This window comes from Saccoglossus kowalevskii, chromosome 6 (genome assembly GCF_978046115.1).
Source record: "Saccoglossus kowalevskii chromosome 6, keSacKowa6.1, whole genome shotgun sequence".
NCBI lineage: Eukaryota > Metazoa > Hemichordata > Enteropneusta > Harrimaniidae > Saccoglossus > Saccoglossus kowalevskii.
The window spans coordinates 25832391-25851040 of record NC_140646.1 but is presented as its reverse complement, the minus strand read 5'-3'; the positions used below and the strand labels follow the sequence as shown (position 1 = coordinate 25851040).

At 34.3% G+C, this 18650-nt stretch overlaps 2 protein-coding genes across 2 annotated transcripts; both read right to left on the bottom strand.

Annotated features, from left to right (window-relative positions):
• Positions 1 to 2288: 2288 nt before the first annotated feature.
• Positions 2289 to 5149, bottom strand: LOC146742196 (uncharacterized). Its single transcript, XM_085500641.1, has 6 exons — positions 5014 to 5149; positions 4304 to 4443; positions 3615 to 3680; positions 3449 to 3495; positions 3169 to 3320; positions 2289 to 2590 (listed from the first exon to the last, which is right to left on the bottom strand). The coding sequence occupies exons 1-6, from the start codon at positions 5147 to 5149 to the stop codon at positions 2478 to 2480; spliced, it is 654 nt and encodes a 217-aa protein (XP_085356767.1). The 3' UTR covers positions 2289 to 2477.
• A 601-nt stretch (positions 5150 to 5750) lies between these two features.
• Positions 5751 to 18650, bottom strand: LOC146742195 (uncharacterized). The gene is made up of 7 exons (XM_085500640.1): positions 18440 to 18650; positions 18076 to 18294; positions 17557 to 17705; positions 16770 to 16841; positions 13660 to 13755; positions 11687 to 11775; positions 5751 to 5849 (listed from the first exon to the last, which is right to left on the bottom strand). Exons 1-5 carry the CDS (start codon positions 18648 to 18650, stop codon positions 13669 to 13671), a joined length of 738 nt encoding a protein of 245 aa, XP_085356766.1. The 3' UTR covers positions 5751 to 5849; positions 11687 to 11775; positions 13660 to 13668.

The window sequence follows — 18650 nt, the reverse complement described above, 5'->3', positions numbered from 1 at the left end:
ATTATAATCACTACTGAGTACAGTAATAATCAACAATTCAGAAACGCAGCATGCCGAGATTTTTGTGTTCGTTTTTATTTGAAACTTCGTTTATTTAGAATATATTTTCGTTACCAATAAAATAAAAATCTCTCAGTCAATCAGAAACCCGGATTCATGCCTTCGAGGAAGGTCCCGTTTGAACGCTCACATCGGGTTTTTTTTTTTCGTTTGGGGGAAAACTAAAACTGGTCGCAATTTTCGAATAAGAATGAGTCGGCAATTTTTAGTGGAGTCGAAAATTTGGGGGTAAATAAAACACCGAAACCCGGCAAATAAATAGCCAATCGAATTGTTAGAGGGGTCGAAATTTTGGAGTTTTCACGGTACTAATTATTCCATTTCAATGAAACTTAGTACAAAGATGCTCTAGGACAATGTACAAACCTAATTAGTTTGGGGTAAAAATCTGTTCATATTAATTCCCTAATAAGCATAATAATTCATAATTTTTTGGTTCTAATCACATTTCAATTAAACTTGGAGACATAGATTTTCTGTTACATTGCGCAGACCTCATTAGTTTTACACTCAAATCTGGTCATATTAATTTTCTGATTTGCATAATTAGTTTTCAGCTAAGTAATTTCGAATTATATTTAATGTGTCTCCAATACTCTCGGCACATGGGAGTTCTTTCTAAGCTTTCTTTGATTATTCATATTTAGCATGTCATAAATGGATTCATGTCAATTCAATTTGCAATTTGATCAAATATGGCCGAATGGCCGACTGGCGGCCATCTTGTTTGTTTAAAATGTGATAACTTGGACATGCTTTCACTTGTGATCTATGTTTTTCTTTGCTATGTCTTAAATTGGAGGGATCGTCACGCAACACGTGTTCGAATTTGATGTTAATAAACAATCTGTTTGGACTCAAGTTTCAAGGACCCGCTCGTGACAAGCACAAAGAGAACTTTCACAAATTTAACGAGAACTGTGTCATTTTCAATGACTTGTTCTTTACAAATCCATCTCCTATTAATGGTTTCAATCTAATCTCAATGACTTCATCAGAATCAAATTGATATGTCAGATCACAAAATTAACAATGACTTGTTGATATGAAGTTTACCATTGTAAAAAAAAATTGACATATAATTTTAGTGAGTTTCTAGGGTAATACTAGTTTTCTGTTATATACAATGATGGTTTCCCATAATCAGATGTTGTGATAATACATGTATTTGGCAATGAATACACTACAGCGTAGACCAGTCATGATATTTTATGATAATTGTACTGACATTTAAAAGAAAAACAAAATAATACAGTTGCAATATTTCAGTGTGCAGGCATTTCTGTATGACTTTCATCTACCCCCACGCCTGTCCAGTTATGTAAGTTATTTTTTTTATGTTAATTAAATGTTACATTGAGTATACACTTTTCTTGCATTCTTGGTGTTAAGGCTGATGTTTGATGACACATGTATACGTTATAAACTTCACTAATTTCTCAAATAGTATTGCAGGTTTCTATTGTACACATTAAAGTTGCATTCCCACCTTGCAAATATTTAAAAACATCACTCCCTGAACAAGCTAAAACATGAAATGGATTTAGTCTAGGAAACCTCACTAACAGAAAGTTGTTGTGAGCGTGTAGCTCAAAATAACTAAGATTTCTTGAGGCGTTTGTTACTCATACACTGGCTGCTTTAATTTAATACTGTACTGGGAAAGGTCAACATAATTCCCACCATCTGTTGACATTGACGACTCAGAAACTAGCTCCACACCTTAAAATACTCCCATTATTTCTCATAGTATGTCACTAAGCAGTGTGACAAGAATGCATGATGAAATACCAATTCCATACTAGGTCAAATATGTCTTGGTTGAAGTAAGAAACTAGGGGGCAATATCAGAGCATCGGTCCTGTCACAGCAAACTGCACAAGTCATGAGGACAAATTAACAACTCCTCAGGATGTTATTCCCAGATTAATACAAGTTGTTCATGACACACAAAAACATTAATTCTCAACTCAGACGAATGGACCAGTTATGCGACAAAGACCTACTCGCTACAAAGGTCAAGTGAAGCTTCTAGTTAAAGCACAACATTACAGTCTGTGCTAAAGTTCTTGTATACCAAATATAAAAATGGTATGATAAATAGAGCATTACCATGGCATTGCATGACCAATTGTCAATTTTTTTAACTCTAATTTACATACACACTACATATCAAATTTAAGAACAATGTGGCTAGTTTGCTGTGAAAAATATAACACAATAAGTCATGTCACACACTATACATTTTATTCATGATATTTTAGATCATACATCACTTATGCTACAACAATATATTAGTATCATATATTTTCTTAGGTCACTGAAGTATTGTAAATAGATCATGCAAAAAACAGGAACAGAGGACGACAATTATAACAAAACGGTTCTTAGCCACAGTATTCACAGATCTCTCAAAATTACACATCAGGATTAAAAGTGTTTCTAAGAAATACATAGGCTGCTTTAGCATTGTTTACATTAATAATGTTGAATTCTTCAGATATTTCGTTATCTGCTGCTTCTCTAAATTCTGCAATGCACATACATGATAGGTTTGGGGTTAATATTCATGCATATTAATTACCGAATGTGTATAATAATTTTGTTTTGTACATAAATGCTCTGTGACTTTACTTTATTAGTATTACATTAAAATATGCATATATTTAATAACTGATTTACATAATTTTTTACTGTCGCAAGTATCTATCTTATCACAATGTGATGATCTTATTAGTTTTGGGTTTATATACATAATATTTATCTAATTTGCATAATAGTTCACTTTTCGTCTTTCCGCCAAGCAATAAACAGATCTACTTAGTTTTGGGTTGAAATCTCTGCATAATTGCTCATTTGCATAATTACCCAAATGTCTGTCTATATTAAAAAAATAAAACAATTATTGCATTTCAATAAGATTTTTATGTATATAAAGGCCTGGGAACGAAGCTAAATACAAATTGTTATGTGAATAAAGTTAGTTAGATAAGCCCTCAGCCACCAACCTGCCAATCACTTTCATTGATATACAAAATGTTATGGATATGTTCACTGGTATAAATCTCAAGAATATTTCATGGTTTGTGTGTGAATCTGAATACATACCGACTAACTCGGGAAAACTGTACAAGTCTTCTGGTACACCATTTGGTCTTAATTGGTTTCTTTGCTTTCTAATTCTATGCGAGTTCCATTCATCTGCAAATTCACTAAGTTCTTCCTCTAATATAGGCATATACACATACATAAGGCAGTTCCTGTGCATGATCATAGAATTAATGAATAGTCTGAATTAGACACAATCAACATACATCCTAATATTTTCATATATATCAATTAACGATATAATTCATTCCAAAAGTGAATTCGTGAAGTTTACATTTACCTGTCAATTAAACTGTCACTGTCATATATCCCTGAATCTTTCAACATCTGATATTAAAAAAAATATGTGTATGTCATTATAATGGGTATTTGAAAGCTTGGGATGATCTATAAATTTTATAACAAACGCAACTATATCGACATTATACAATACTGTTATACAGTACCTTAAATTCCTCCCTCCAAAACTGACTGCTGTATTTGCGTAATTGTGTCCACCAACTCTCGATACACTATTCATACAAAAACAGATTAGCATAATACTTATACTTAGTATGAAGAAGTGATTTGGTTGTCAACCAACTGGCCACAATAAAACAGATAGAAGAGTGACTGACAGGCTCTGCAAATATTTGATGTTGCAAATTTTCGAATGTTCTCATAAGAAAAAATAGTGTTGTTAGGCACTGTTATGGGAATACGTGCGAACGTGTATGTCTGCCCATGATCCACAATAACGTATTGATAACGTAAGCCATGTTCTATTGCAGTGATTGTTAGGTTGAATTATTGTGGGTGTATTTATTGTCAAGTATTATTGTAGTGTTTTTGCTGATGTTCTAGTTATATCGATTTGGGCTTTTACGCATCGTATGGGGGGCATTCTAAAAGTGTAAATGCTGTCAACTAACTAATATATGTTTGTAATCGGAAGATTCATGAAAACCATACAGGTAAATCAATTTTATTGCATAATTTACATTCTAACGTGATGTCCAAAAAATGAATGCCTGTTCCAGTTGATCGTATATAATGAACAAAGGTGATACAAAATAAATATAATTCCCAACATCTGAGCAAATGTGTTGTAAATTATTGATATTATGTTTCTGAGAATTGTTAGATGCAATAATACCTGATTGGACATTGAAGTACCATATTTATGTGATCTTTCAAACGCATATGCGTCACTATGATCACGTCTAAAATACATCTGGGCCTGCACCAAATCTCCCAGCTCCGTACCACGATCAGACCTCGTACGGCTCGGACAGACTAAAATGATACACAAGGTAACATTATTTGTGTTATGAAATAACAAATAACTGTTGCAACAGCAAATGCCTGACATAAGCATTATAATTCGTTTACATTTGCGTCGATTCTTCTTTCTATTACAAATGCACGAATCAGTTTAACAGCTTAAAGTTACTACATCACAAAAAAACACATGTGCACATAGTAAAACACACATAACTGAACGAACATCTGTATATGTGGTCTACGTGTACTTCGAATCGTTCCATGTGTCACAATATACAGAACTGAATATATAATACATTGTATAATATTCATTTTACCTTGTTTCGTTAAATAAATAAGTATTTCATCGTTTTTTAGTTGTTGTCGAGACCGCGACAAAACAGAGAATTATGGACACGGCGATATCATTTTCGTCAACATTTATTCATAATGCGGAATTAACAAATCGGACCATCGAATTCCCAGGCCATTTCTTTACACACAGTTTATTAAATTTTACTATACGTATTTTATAATGAGACATCAATTATGGATATTTATTTTTCTTCACCTTTATTCTGCGTAATCGCGTCGTAAAAGTACTTGCATATAACATGAAGATCGTTGTTGCTTTTGTATATCCTGAGCCATAGTATTTTTCTTGAAAATCCGTCAATGCAGCCATGAATAGCGAAGGGATACTCTTTCTTTCGAAATCCCATAAGTTTACCATAACCATCGCAGTGCCAATACCAATTTGGTCCCTAGAACAAGTCCGTTAATTGATAATCATTATCAAGTTGGGCAAATCATGTATTTTTGAGACTTTAAAACTTTGCAATTCACGATTGAATCACTTCTATTGCAGGCTTTTACAATGTTCTCCGGATATATAACTCAGGCATATATTCATATATTCAACTTTGCTCCCACTGTCTAATGTAAACATACCTCGGAATAATATGTTCGCCTATGCCCGATAGCTGGAACCAATCGTCCTCTTCCTCGCATACACATTTGGTCATAAAAGTGGGCTACACCAAGATGGCTTCTACTTGATCTCTGTCGAAAACAAATACAATTATATTGCTATTTCAGCAAATGAGTACAATGCGAGACACGATTATACCGATTAGTTTACCTTGTAGCGAATATGTGGTACTTTTGCCTGACGCGTTTGTGCATTGATTTAATACCAAGTAGCCTCCCTGAGCCTTTCATTTCCATCTGATAAAAAGAGAAAAAGTGCATTTATAAAAAGTTTTTTGAATTTCTCAATATGTCTAATATATACTACAGTATAATATTTGGTGTTTAATTGGATATAAAGTTTAATATAGTTTCTTACTTTTATCTCCTCAAGGACTTCATCAGGCGTTACTGATTTATCGTGCCTTGTTACTCCCCATGACACCATCCTCCTTTTCAACGTAGATATACTGAATAGTAAAAAAAATCAATTTAACAAGAACAATGTTCATATATTTTGTTATTGTTTGTCACACACACAAAACAATAAGAACAAATAATAAAGAGGAGAAGAATAAAAGCATACTTAGTCATAGATATAATCTAGCAGTATGTCGTAATTGAAATGAATCGAAATGAATTGTCATGCTGTACATGCTGCAGTGACAACTCCGCCTCGTATTTTATTAGATAATGATGATAACTTCAGAGTGGGTGGGTGTTTAACAAGCTGGACGCATGGAGCCGGGAACAGCTACTGGTGGCGCTGTATATCTATTTAAGCTTGCCAACGCTTACGCCGGTTATCAGTGTAAACATCGGAGACACTTTTCAAAATTTGGTGGCCAATTTAGTATGCTACAAAGCGTGTACAGTCTTCAAATAACCACAAGTGGTGGTCAAGACCGAATGTACCAGATTCCAGCGTTTCATAATAGAATATTTCCATTAATAATGGCATTTTAAAATAATATACATGAGATATGTCTGCGTTATCAACATATTGTGTATGACTCGAATGCGGCATCACAGTGAGGTCAATTGCAAGTTACGTTTAATGCAAGTGAAGTTCATCACCATCAATGAGGTTTGTGAGTCATGGTCATGGCAACGTTTGAGGGATCGTGACGTAGCTTCGACTGTGAGAATGTAATGATTACGCAGCCCACTCTCGCTGATCGTGATTTTGGGTTATTTTTTGCATTTTATTTGAGACGTTCGTTTTTGGATGATTCGAGACAAAATGTTCAGGGAAGTAACAAAATAACTGGCATTAGTTTGGAGAGGACTCTCTTGCCGAAAATAATCAAAATTGAAGTCGAATGGATTAGTTCCACAAACTTGTGCGATCAACTTGTCTTACAGCAAAGTGAAGTCTACGTGACCCGCCTGACCCAAATATTTAAATTAGCTATTTGTGAGAATTGAAAATAATCTGAACTTGTACCAATCAGAAAATGCCTTGTAACAGGCCTGGGCTTTCGTGAATGATTTCGTCTCTCCAATTGGTCACAGGAAATTATTTTTAATACATGTAATTGTTACTTTCTCGGTATCGTTTCGTATTTGGTTATATAGGGGTGGGGCTATAGTTTGACCCTGTTTGCGTGGACTGTGAAGTACGTGAATATCATTATAAGCTGGCTTGATTATGAAACAGGAAATATAAACCAAAGCTGTACTGTCAGACGTCTAGCGCAATTAAAACAATGCCCAAGTACCCAAGCTGTACAAATCTATAGAAAAACGTGTTTTTATTTATTGTTTTTGCCATAAATACAAGTGATTGGGCATCATTTTTATCATTCGTTCCATGCTTCCTTTGCAAGTATGTCCTCTCCTGTCGCTGCTGGTCAGATCAATTCTATCCGAAACTATTTTATATTGTCACCAAATCAACTACCACGCCAGCCACAGCCACGCAAGTTATTCCCAGTTTTCAAGAAAAAAGTTTGCCGTACCAAACTTGGTAAACAATTGTACAAGTGATTCGAGTGTTGGGTCAGACACTGAGAGTGCTACCAAATCCGACTTCAGGCATCGCTACGCATTGTCAGTGAAACGTGACTTCAGGCATTGCTACACATTGTCGATGAAACGTCGAATCGTCGTATTTATTTGACATTTGTTATTCCCATAACAGTATTTTTACAGAATAAATTAATTGCAATGATACATCATTAATAATTACTTGTCTGTTTTGGTTGTGTGTGTGTTTGCCTATCCCCTTCCCTATTTCACAATGAAAAAGTTTGATGACCCTGGTTTAAGAGCCACTGGCTACAGGGTTGTCAACATGTTACCTCAAATAAGCACCACCCAGAAATGAAAGTGTTACAAAGTGGCTCTTATTTGAGGGTTTTTACAGTAGTACCTGAGATATCAGTGTGAAAGTTGGAAATTGGTTAATTATGCAAATTAGGTGATTAATATGCACAAATATTTACCAAAAACTAATTGGGTCTCTGCATAATTTTAGATTCATTGAAATGTGATGATTAGTACTTTAGATATCAGTAGAAAAGCTGAAAATTAATTATGCAAATTAGGTAATTAATATGCACAATTATTTACCCTGAAACTAATCAGGTTTCTGCATAGTCCTAAAGGATCTATGTACCAAGTTTCATTGAAATGCGATGATTAGTACTTGAGATACCCGTGGAAAAGCTGAAAATTAACTAATTATGCAAATTAGGTGATTAATATGCACAAATATTTATCCGAAACAATCAATCTCTGCATAGTCCTTGAATATGTAAGTACCAAGTTTCATTGAAATGTAATGCTCACTACTTATATCAAAAGCTGAAAATTAATTAATTATGCAAATTAGGTAATTACATGTACTGATATTACCATAAAAACTATCAGGTCTGTGCAGTGTCATATGACATCTATGTACCAAGTTTCATTGAAATGTGATGATTAGTACTTGAGATATCAGTGGAAAAACCGAAAATTGACTAATCATTATGCAAATTAGGTAATTAGTATCCACGGATAATCAAAACCTAGCATTAGTTCAGAAAATCTATGTACCAAGTTTCATCAAAATCCAATGAGTGGTTGTTTAGATATCAGTGGAACAGTCATGGAACCACTAAAAAATAGCTAATTATCATGCAAATTAGGTAATTAATATGCACGGATTTTTACCAAAAACTAATCAAATCTGCGCATATGTTCAGAGCATCTATGTACCAAGTTTCATCAAAATCCAATGAGTGGTTCTTTAGATATCAGTGCAACAGTCATAGAACAGCTAAAAATTAGCTAATTATCATGCAAATTAGGTAATTAACGAGCATGGATTTTAACCAAAACCTAATCAAAACCTAGCATTAGTTCAGAGCATCTATGTACCAAGTTTCATCAAAATCCAATGAGTGGTTCTTTAGATATCAGTGGAACAGTCATAGAACAGCTAAAAATTAGCTAATTATCATGCAAATTAGGTAATTAACGAGCATAGATTTTTTACCAAAACCTAATCAAATCTGCGCATTGGCCCAGAGCATCTATGCACCAAGTTTCATCAAAAACCGATGTATGGTTCTTGAGATAGCAGTGGAACAGTCGGACACACATACACACATACACACACGCATACTCGCATTATTATATGCTCAGAGGACTCGGTTTCTAGACCAGTCTCCGAGGACGTCACTTTCTAGTGGGTTTACAGGCTTGATATTTAATTACATAATATAATATTATTGTAGGTATACATGGGTTAGTAGAGTTTAGCAATCAGACCATTTCTTCAAGGACCTGCGTTTGACTATCATACTGAGGACCTCCTTTCTGAGGACGCGATTTTTTTTCAGAGGACGTGGAAAATCTCGGGGGTGTCACTCCCACATGTGCAAAGTGTCACTTCACATGTCCTCGAACTGATATGAACAATAGCATAGCATTTACACATATAAGTGCAATTCACAAATGGCAGTATAATTGTTATAGAGAATTGAAACTCGTACACTCAGTTACCAGCAAATGCGAGGTATGTCTTCTCTGTAACAAAAATCAGATCGAAAAAATGAAAAACAATTTGTGATGCCTTGCCCTGTCTATGCCCAGCACAAAAACATTCCATTTATGTATACAAAATATTCACAAATTTGCTTGAGCAATAAATCTCTGTGAATACCTTTAGTTTAATATTTGTAAATCTGTTTTGAATTTAGACAGCAACACTTCCTAAATTTTTAATTTTTTTTTCTTTGTCATGTCACTTTTCATCTATCCATTATCATCCATTCCAATGGATGTTAAGTAATTAAATGTATAAATAAAAATAGGTGTGGATATTTTTGTATATACAACATCGTCCAATAACTTAGTGGTGCTGAAAATTGGGTAGGGAAGGTAGCTGCTCCCCTCTCGTTCTGCACAATTTTATTAGGGAAGCAAGCATTTCTTTTTAACATTTTTTGTACAAAATGGCAATGTACATCTTCAGTAGGGGACAACACTGATAGTTGCATAAACTGCAACTGTAATTCTCAGAGCAATGAACTCGTATCAGTATTTATCTAGCATTGTTTCCAAATTTTGAATTCGCTAAAATAGAATGGGGTTGGAATCTGGTTGATACAACTTTCACACAGAATATCATCACGCTATTTTCTAATAACCAACTTTATTTGCAATAGTTTGAAGGAATACATATTCCTTTCTTACATTATAATGAGAAATGAGCAGAGATCAAAGTGTACTTGTTAATAGTATAGGCAGGGAGTTTTCCATAGTTGTGTTTTTTCTCAGCCACATGTGGCATTATGTATAGAAAATTTGTAAATATTTTTAGTATATTTTTTCGTTTCTGTTGGAATGCAATATCAAACAAAATGTTTATTCTTATTTTGAAACTTCCAGCATGAAAAGGTGGTAATTTTCCATCCCAAATTTAGGTGAGATAGAGCATACGGTACTCCAAAATTTAAACAAGACCATGTTGTGGATGACCACAGATAACTATGGTAGTGGAAGGAATAAACCTGTTTGGAACTCAAGTACACCCAAGATCAAATGCACAAAATGATCATTGTAAATGATCTAAATGCTTATGCCCATAAACTTAAAGGGTGGTGGTCGGCGCAGCGGGTGTTTGAATTACACGTAAACAATGTATTTCACACGCATTGTGTGCATCGGTACAAGTCCATTATCAACCAGGCCATGGCGCAACGACCACCTTGCTTTAGGATTTATTTAATGAAAAACAAAATATATGGAGGTAGAAATACATGAAAATATTAATTAATCATAACAAAGAACACAGGAACTCCATTATTGGAACCATGAATTCAGTCACTTATTTCAGATTGAGCTCAATTCAATAACATTTACATTTCTAGAATCCAATTATGTTTTTATAATTCATCCCAAGTAACAAATGATGTACACAGAATATCTCAAACTTGCTATTGGCTTTTGGAGCAAAGCATGATTTTGATTGACATGATTACCATAAGACCAATCAGTGTAACATGTTTTTTAGAATGTAGGACAAGTGCACATGTAGAATACTACTGAGTAGCAGAGATAGGTTTGTTTCACCTGATCACACATTCAGTTCAGTATAAAGACATAAATTTTTTGTGACCACTGTAGTTAAAATGACAATAGCTGCAACTATCGATATTTTCATTTTAATAAAACATTTCCTGCAGACACTGAAAGCATAGCATAAACGGACATTGTACATTAAATCATTGTCAGTGAAATAAGGGGGGGGGGGCACGGTTGCGTTATGGTCTCCATCTATTGAATTCCAGTTTTGATGAAAAATTACAGTACATGATAACTTACTGAAGGCCCTGGGTCAAATACGTTCCCAGCTTGAAAGGCTGACCGATCTCCACGCAATTATGTCTAAAACAGTATTTTGGTAATCTTTATGTAGATATATTTAAACAAAAATTTTCAAAATCTATTGTCGCTTTAAGAACCTGTCACTGTTTCTATAGTACCAGTTATCAGAAATTAATGAAGGTATGACCCAACTGCAAAGGTTACAACAACTTGCATAGATTTGACCACAATATCTGACAGTGTGAGATTCATTGCAATAACAATGAAGTGGCCTTAAGGTATAGATGCATGTTCGTGGGCATGCTCATACAGGAATGGAAAAATTTAACTTACACATACATGTACCAAAATTGTACACACAGACCCAAGGCTTGAACATCCAATTTTAAGACCAAAAAATTACCTTATCAAGCCCTACAGATCAGAAACAGATTAGTACCAACAGTTGGCTTATGGAAAACAATACATTATATACATTAATACTCACTTCCAGTTCTGCTGAATTTGATTCATTTTCTCTTTGCTTTCCCCCAAAGAATTGAGATATAATATTTTGCGATCCATTTGATTTACTTCCTGTCAAAACAATCATTAAAAAAAAGTGTTTTTATATCAGAAGCTTTATCATTAGAAGTATGTGTGTTTCATTTATTCTATTATTCAAAACAACAGAATATATAAATAAGTATATCTATACAGGCAAGTCACATTCAAGAGTTCAACAGATAAACAAAATCTGTGTCAGATGCGTATAAGATATTAAAACAGAAAATGTGCCCCAATTAAAACAAGTCATAGTTGTATTTTGGTGAATTGACATTTGAGGACTAAAAATTATCTTTTGTCTGTCATTTATTGTGGCATTCAAAAAGACTCAAGAGCACAAAATTTCCATTCGATCAACAGTCAAAAGTAATCAACATGTATACGCATTCACTGTGACACAAAATCGGGACAGGAACATTGAATGTTGGAATTGTTGACATGATGAAAAAAAAATGACATAGTTATGAGGAACAAGTCATTGAAAATTACACAGTCCCCATTAAATTTTTGAAAGTTCTCTTTATGCTCGTCATATTAAAGTGAAGGTGTTGGTTGTTGCGAGCGTGTCCTTGAAACTTGAGTCCCAAGTGGCAAATACAACAGATAGTTTATTTACATCAAATTCGAACATGTGTTGCGTGACAACCCCTCTGGTTTAAGATATAGCAGAGAAAAACAAAGATCACAAGTGAAAGTAAAACAAATTGAGGTGCACTCTGTTATTGCACTTGCTAAAATTGTTTAAAGTATGTTTAAGAAAATGCATGTCTGAAGATAGGAATGAGGCACTACAATTAAAAATTTTGAAATACAACTCTGGACGGACAGACAAACGTACGAACGCACAGACAGTTGGATGCACTGACGAACGGAGGACATATCCTAACATGTATGATCTATGTAAACAAATTTGAATAAAAACTGAGAAAGCATGTCCAAAATATGACATTTTCAAAAAACAAGATGACTGCCAGTTGGCCATTTTGAATTGAAACTCATTGACTCGCTCAAACTGAGTCTACCATACACATAAGTCGTGATATTGGCATCTTGGAATAATTAGTTCTATTTTGCTATAAATAAGTGGGCATATATTTATGATGTTACTACATACTAAGAACAACATTGTCTTTATTATGACAGGAAATTATACTCATGATATTGCATGTACCATGGGGGATGTGTGGATAAATTCCTACACCATAGAAGCATGTATGCATGTGCATATATCCAATACGATGCATGATGAAAGCTCAAGACCTCACTGAATATAAGCCTCTAAGATTGTGCACTGTTGTCCCAGTTCAAGAAAAAGCTGAATATAAAAACAGTCTGAGTGCATATAAGCAGTATAAACTACCAGTTGTAGTTGTCGTGTGCAGATGAATAGAAATGTTGTAATATCTGTAAGGTAATTTTAGTTTCCAGTGCACAGCAACAGAAATATTTTTCCTAGTTACAGCTACCTGAATTCCTGTATACTGTAACCTGTGCAGTGAGTGCAGTGCCAATATTTAATAATTGCATGTTGCAAAAAACTGTCTATCAAAAAATATATAATGCAAATAGTTATTTTTGCAGTAATAGTTGCCAACAGAACTAAAGTGCATAAAAAGAAATGAATGAAACAATTTTTGCACAAAATACCATTTTTCAAACATAAGTGTTCACAAAATCAGAAGGATGTACCAAAAGATTGACAGGTAGAGGTGCTTTGCACGACATAGCCTCCTATCCGTGTTCTACAAATTCAGTAGACAAGTAGGCAAAGATACTGAGAAAACTGCAAAGTGACAGCAAGATTTAATGAGAAAATTGAAATCAGTGCTTTGTTATCTGTATTACTGAATGAAAGATTATTATATAAATTTGTATATACATGAGAATGACTAAGAAAAATTCTTAAATATTTACCACAAGAGTTCAGTGTCCATCTTGTATAATACCACAAATATTTTGTCCACCTTCATACATAGTTCCCATTATCAAGTCATGCTTGGAAAAATCAATCTGTAAGTGGAAATGAAAGTAGACAAGTCATTGTCAATGACACGTCCCCGTTCCGTTCATATTTGAGTGACATATACATTCAAAGCAGATCATGACCGAAATGCACCTGCATATGTACAACACATTGTACTAAATCTGAACAAAATCCATCCATGCATGACTGAGATCCGATTCCGGAATTGTGAAAATACGTGATTTTGATGCATTTTCGGCCTTAAAATGGCCATCATTCAGCTATTGTTAAGCGGATCATGAAACAAATGCACATACATATTTGTGACATGATGTACCATGTGTGTGTGAAGTTTGAACTTGATCAATCCAGACATGTCTTGGATACGGATCCAGAACTGAATTTATTAAAACAAAATGGCCACCAGTCGGCCATTTCGAACTTGATCCGAAAAAAAAATGACGTGCATCAAGGTCCTATTATGTTTAATGTATGTACCAAATTTGAACAAAATCCGTCCATGCATAACTGAGATCCGGGTTCGGAATGGTGAAAATGTGCGATTTCAATGCATTTTCGACCTTAAAGAGGCCGCCATTTGGCTATCGTTAATGAAATCATGAAACAAATGCACATACATATTTGTGACATGATGTACCTTGTGTGTGTGAAGTTTGAACTTGATCAATCCAGACATGTCTCGGATACGGATCCAGAACTGAATTCTTTAAAACAAAATGGCCGCCAGTCGGCCATTTCGAACTTGATCCGAAAAAAAAATAACGTGCATCAAGGTCCTATTATGTTTAATGTATGTACCAAATTTGACTGAAATCCGTCCATGCATAACTGAGATCCGGGTCCGGAATGGTGAAAATGTGCGATTTCAATGCATTTTCGGCCTTAAAGCGGCCGCCATTTGGCTATCGTTAATGAGATCATGAAACAAATGCACATACATATTTGTGACATGATGTACCTTGTGTGTGTGAAGTTTGAACTCGAACAATCCAAGCATGTCTCACATACGGATCCAGAACTGAATACTTTAAAACAAAATGGCCGCCAGTCGGCCATTTCAAACCCGATCCAAAAAAAAAAAAATGACGTGCATCAAGGTCCTATTATGTTTAATGTATGTACCAAATTTGAACAAAATCTGTTCATGCATAACTGAGATCCGGGTCCGGAATGGTGAAAATGTGCGATTTCAATGCATTTTCGGCCTTAAAGCGGCCGCCATTTGGCTATCGTTAATGAGATCATGAAACAAATGCACATACATATTTGTGACATGATGTACCTTGTGTGTGTGAAGTTTGAACTCGAACAATCCAAGCATGTCTCACATACGGATCCAGAACTGAATACTTTAAAACAAAATGGCCGCCAGTCGGCCATTTCAAACCCGATCCAAAAAAAAAAAAAATGACGTGCATCAAGGTCCTATTATGTTTAATGTATGTACCAAATTTGAACAAAATCTGTTCATGCATAACTGAGATCCGGGTCCGGAATGGTGAAAATGTGCGATTTTGATGCATTTTCGGCCTTATTCGGCTATCGTTAATCGGATCATGAAAAAAATGCATGTGCATATGTCCCATATAATGTGTGATGTATGAGTGAAGTTTGAACTTAATCGGTCCATGCACGTTCGCACACACGGACGCACGCACGGATGCACACAGGGCAAAACATAAGTCCCCGTTTTCGGACTACGTCCGAACGGGGACTAAAAGCAAAAATGAGTGAAGAGTATGCAACTTTGATAATAAAAATAAAAATAAGATCTTTTATACATATGCAGAATAGGCACATGTGAAATTTCTATTTACTCGACATGTATACTGCTAAGAATGAAAACATACATGAACTAGTTTAGACAAAGTTTTATAAAATAAAGGTCACAAAAACTTTTAAAGCTTGATAATAATAATAATAATAATAACTCTATTTAATTAAGCGCAACAATTCCAACATATGAAGATCAAAGGCGCTGATACAATAAACAATCAGTCAAATATTAAAAGCACATTTAAATAAGTGCGTTTTCAGTCTGGATTTAAAAATGTCTACTGAAGGACTAGAACGAACAGACAGAGGTAATTCATTAAAAAGTTTAGGACCTAAATTTTCAAAAGCACGGTCTTTGTATAACACCTTGGACTTTTTACTACACATCTGATGAGTTTTAATAAGAAACTTCGATTCAGATCTTAAACTACGACTCGGTACATAAAATTCGATTAATTCACATAGATAATTTGGGGCAAAACCATACAAAGATTTATACACTAGTAAAAGTAATTTGAAATTGATTCTTTGTACAACTGGTAACCAATGAAGTTTAATAAAAATGTCTGTAATGTGGTCATATTTTCGAGCACGAGTGACAAGGCGGGCTGCTGCATTTTGTACACGAATAAGAGGTTTTATCTTAGTTACAGGGAGACCAGACAATAATGAATTACAGCTGTCTAAGCGAGAAGATATGAAAGCATGTACCAACTTTTCAGTATCAGATTGGGATAATGATTTACGAATACGATTAATATTTCTTAGATGGGAATATCCAGATCTACAAATAGTAGAAATGTGTGTTTCCATAGATAGCTGCGAATCAAACAAGACACCTAAGTTTCTAGCACTTGACGAAGCACTAACCAATTCTTCACCAATTGCGATACTAGACAAAGGACACGAGTCTTGTGAGAATCTCCGAGACGACATGCACACAAATTCAGTTTTCGACACATTCAAAAGTAGGAAATTACAATACATCCAATCGCTAACATCTTGAATACATGTCTGAAGTATCACCCGGGCGCGAATTTGATCATCTTCAGAAACCGATAAATAAATCTGTGTGTCATCGGCGTAAAAATGATATTTTACGCCGTGACGTCGCAATAACTCGCCCAATGGACGCATGTACATTGAGAACAATAATGGCCCTAAGACGGAGCCCTGTGGAACACCGGTTACTAATATAGACGTCATATCAGAAAATACATTTCCAATTTTCACTTTTTGAATGCGGTTACTCAAATAATCTTACCTTCTTTGGATAAGTGGTTTCACCCCTCAGACAAATGGATGACATTAAATTATGGTCAAAAAATTTGATTCTCTGAGAAAAAAAATATCAAGAATATAGTTATCAAATTGACTTGAACATCATAGCTTTAATGATGCTCAGTTTAAATCACAAAGTTTAACTTAATTTAGAGCTATTAGTGATATAGAATAACAAATATTTCACAACTTGTAGTCTTCAGCTGGAAAAGTGGTAACAAAATTTACCACATACATGTGGAGCCTGGACATGTATAGGATATAAAACTAAACATGAAATTATGAATAAGAACTCAAATGAAAACAAATGGTGTTCAAAATAAAGTTTGAACTCCTCTGCCATCTAATAATTTTTTTAAGAGTGAGGTTATCTTCAGTTGTCCAGAAGAGAAATTGTTGAGCTATGCATAGCAATAATGTACATTAATGTACAAGAGAAGCTTTAACAAACAAACCAATGCCATTAATCCTGAAATTTAGTTTTTCAGATTTTTAAATTTGCCAAGACACCTATAGGTTGAACACATCTTTCTGAAAAAAAACCTATATAGTATAATGTCCCCTATTGTATTAACAATTTAAACAAGATTTAATTTAGCTTTTATAATATTATCATTTCTATTTTTTAATTATATTATCTAGCACATGATAACTGTACAGCATGCTATAGTGTACACAAATTATTTCTTATCTAATTACAATGATGTACATGTGACACAGACTCAGTGAAGTAATTAATATAACTTTAAATTAATATAACTTTAAGTTACCTCTCTTTTTTGAGTGGCAGGATAGACAGCAGAATTGACAATATCATCAGAAAGTTCATTCCCATTCTTGAGATTCCTAAAACTGGATTCTAGTATCAAATATGGTTCTATCTTACATACAGCTGAATCTGCTGTTTTCTCAGTAGGTGCTGAAAAAATACCAGGTATAATGAAAGTAATAAAGATTCGGAAATGTACTGATCTGTGACAGTGTGTGCAAACACAGACGATGTTCATGAAGAATAACGTAATGTAATAGTTTCATAGTTGGATTTTATTTCCCCTTTATAAAAAACAAGCCATGCATGGCACAGTCCCAGTTAGTTATCAAACTTAAGATGTATAGTTTTGTTTATAGTAATATAGTTGGAACATAAACATGTCAAAGATATGGATCCAGAAGCTGATGCTTAATTATGATTTTTTTAACACTGAAATGATTGACATTCAGCCACCTTGTTTCTAATCGTCAATCCATCCATAAATTCTTGATTTTCCAGTATTATAACTCTCACATACCTTCAGGAGTCTTGATATCAATCAGCACTGATTCTTCATCATCTGAAATAAACACACATATTGATGAAGCATACAATAGTAATGAGAAATTAATTTTTTTTTTTATGTAAGAACATCCATTTTTGTTTAGGCATAAATGTGATTTACGATTTTTAGAATAACATTTAAAAATTTCAAAACTGCAGTTGAAAACCATTTTGCCAACCACAGGAACTGTGGCTTTGGCATAAATACAATTTCGAAATGACTTCATTCAATCAGGAATTACTTTCACGAATATAGGGCGGTAAAAAAGAACATACCATCACCACATTCATTGAAAATATTCTGGCATATATGTACGTTAAAGTAAATCCATACTTACCATTCAAGTCAATCTCTATGTCATCAAGTGATTTGTTCTTGTACTTTTCCACAGACCCTCTTTCACAAGCAAGTAGAATTCTGCTGACTTTAGCGATCTGCAGGGTGTTTTGTGGGAGCCTATAAAACTTCCTATGAACTCTGATGTAATGACCCCAAAAAACAGCCAAAATTTCCTGTCCATTGTCTTTCAAGTTGAAAAGTTGAGACAT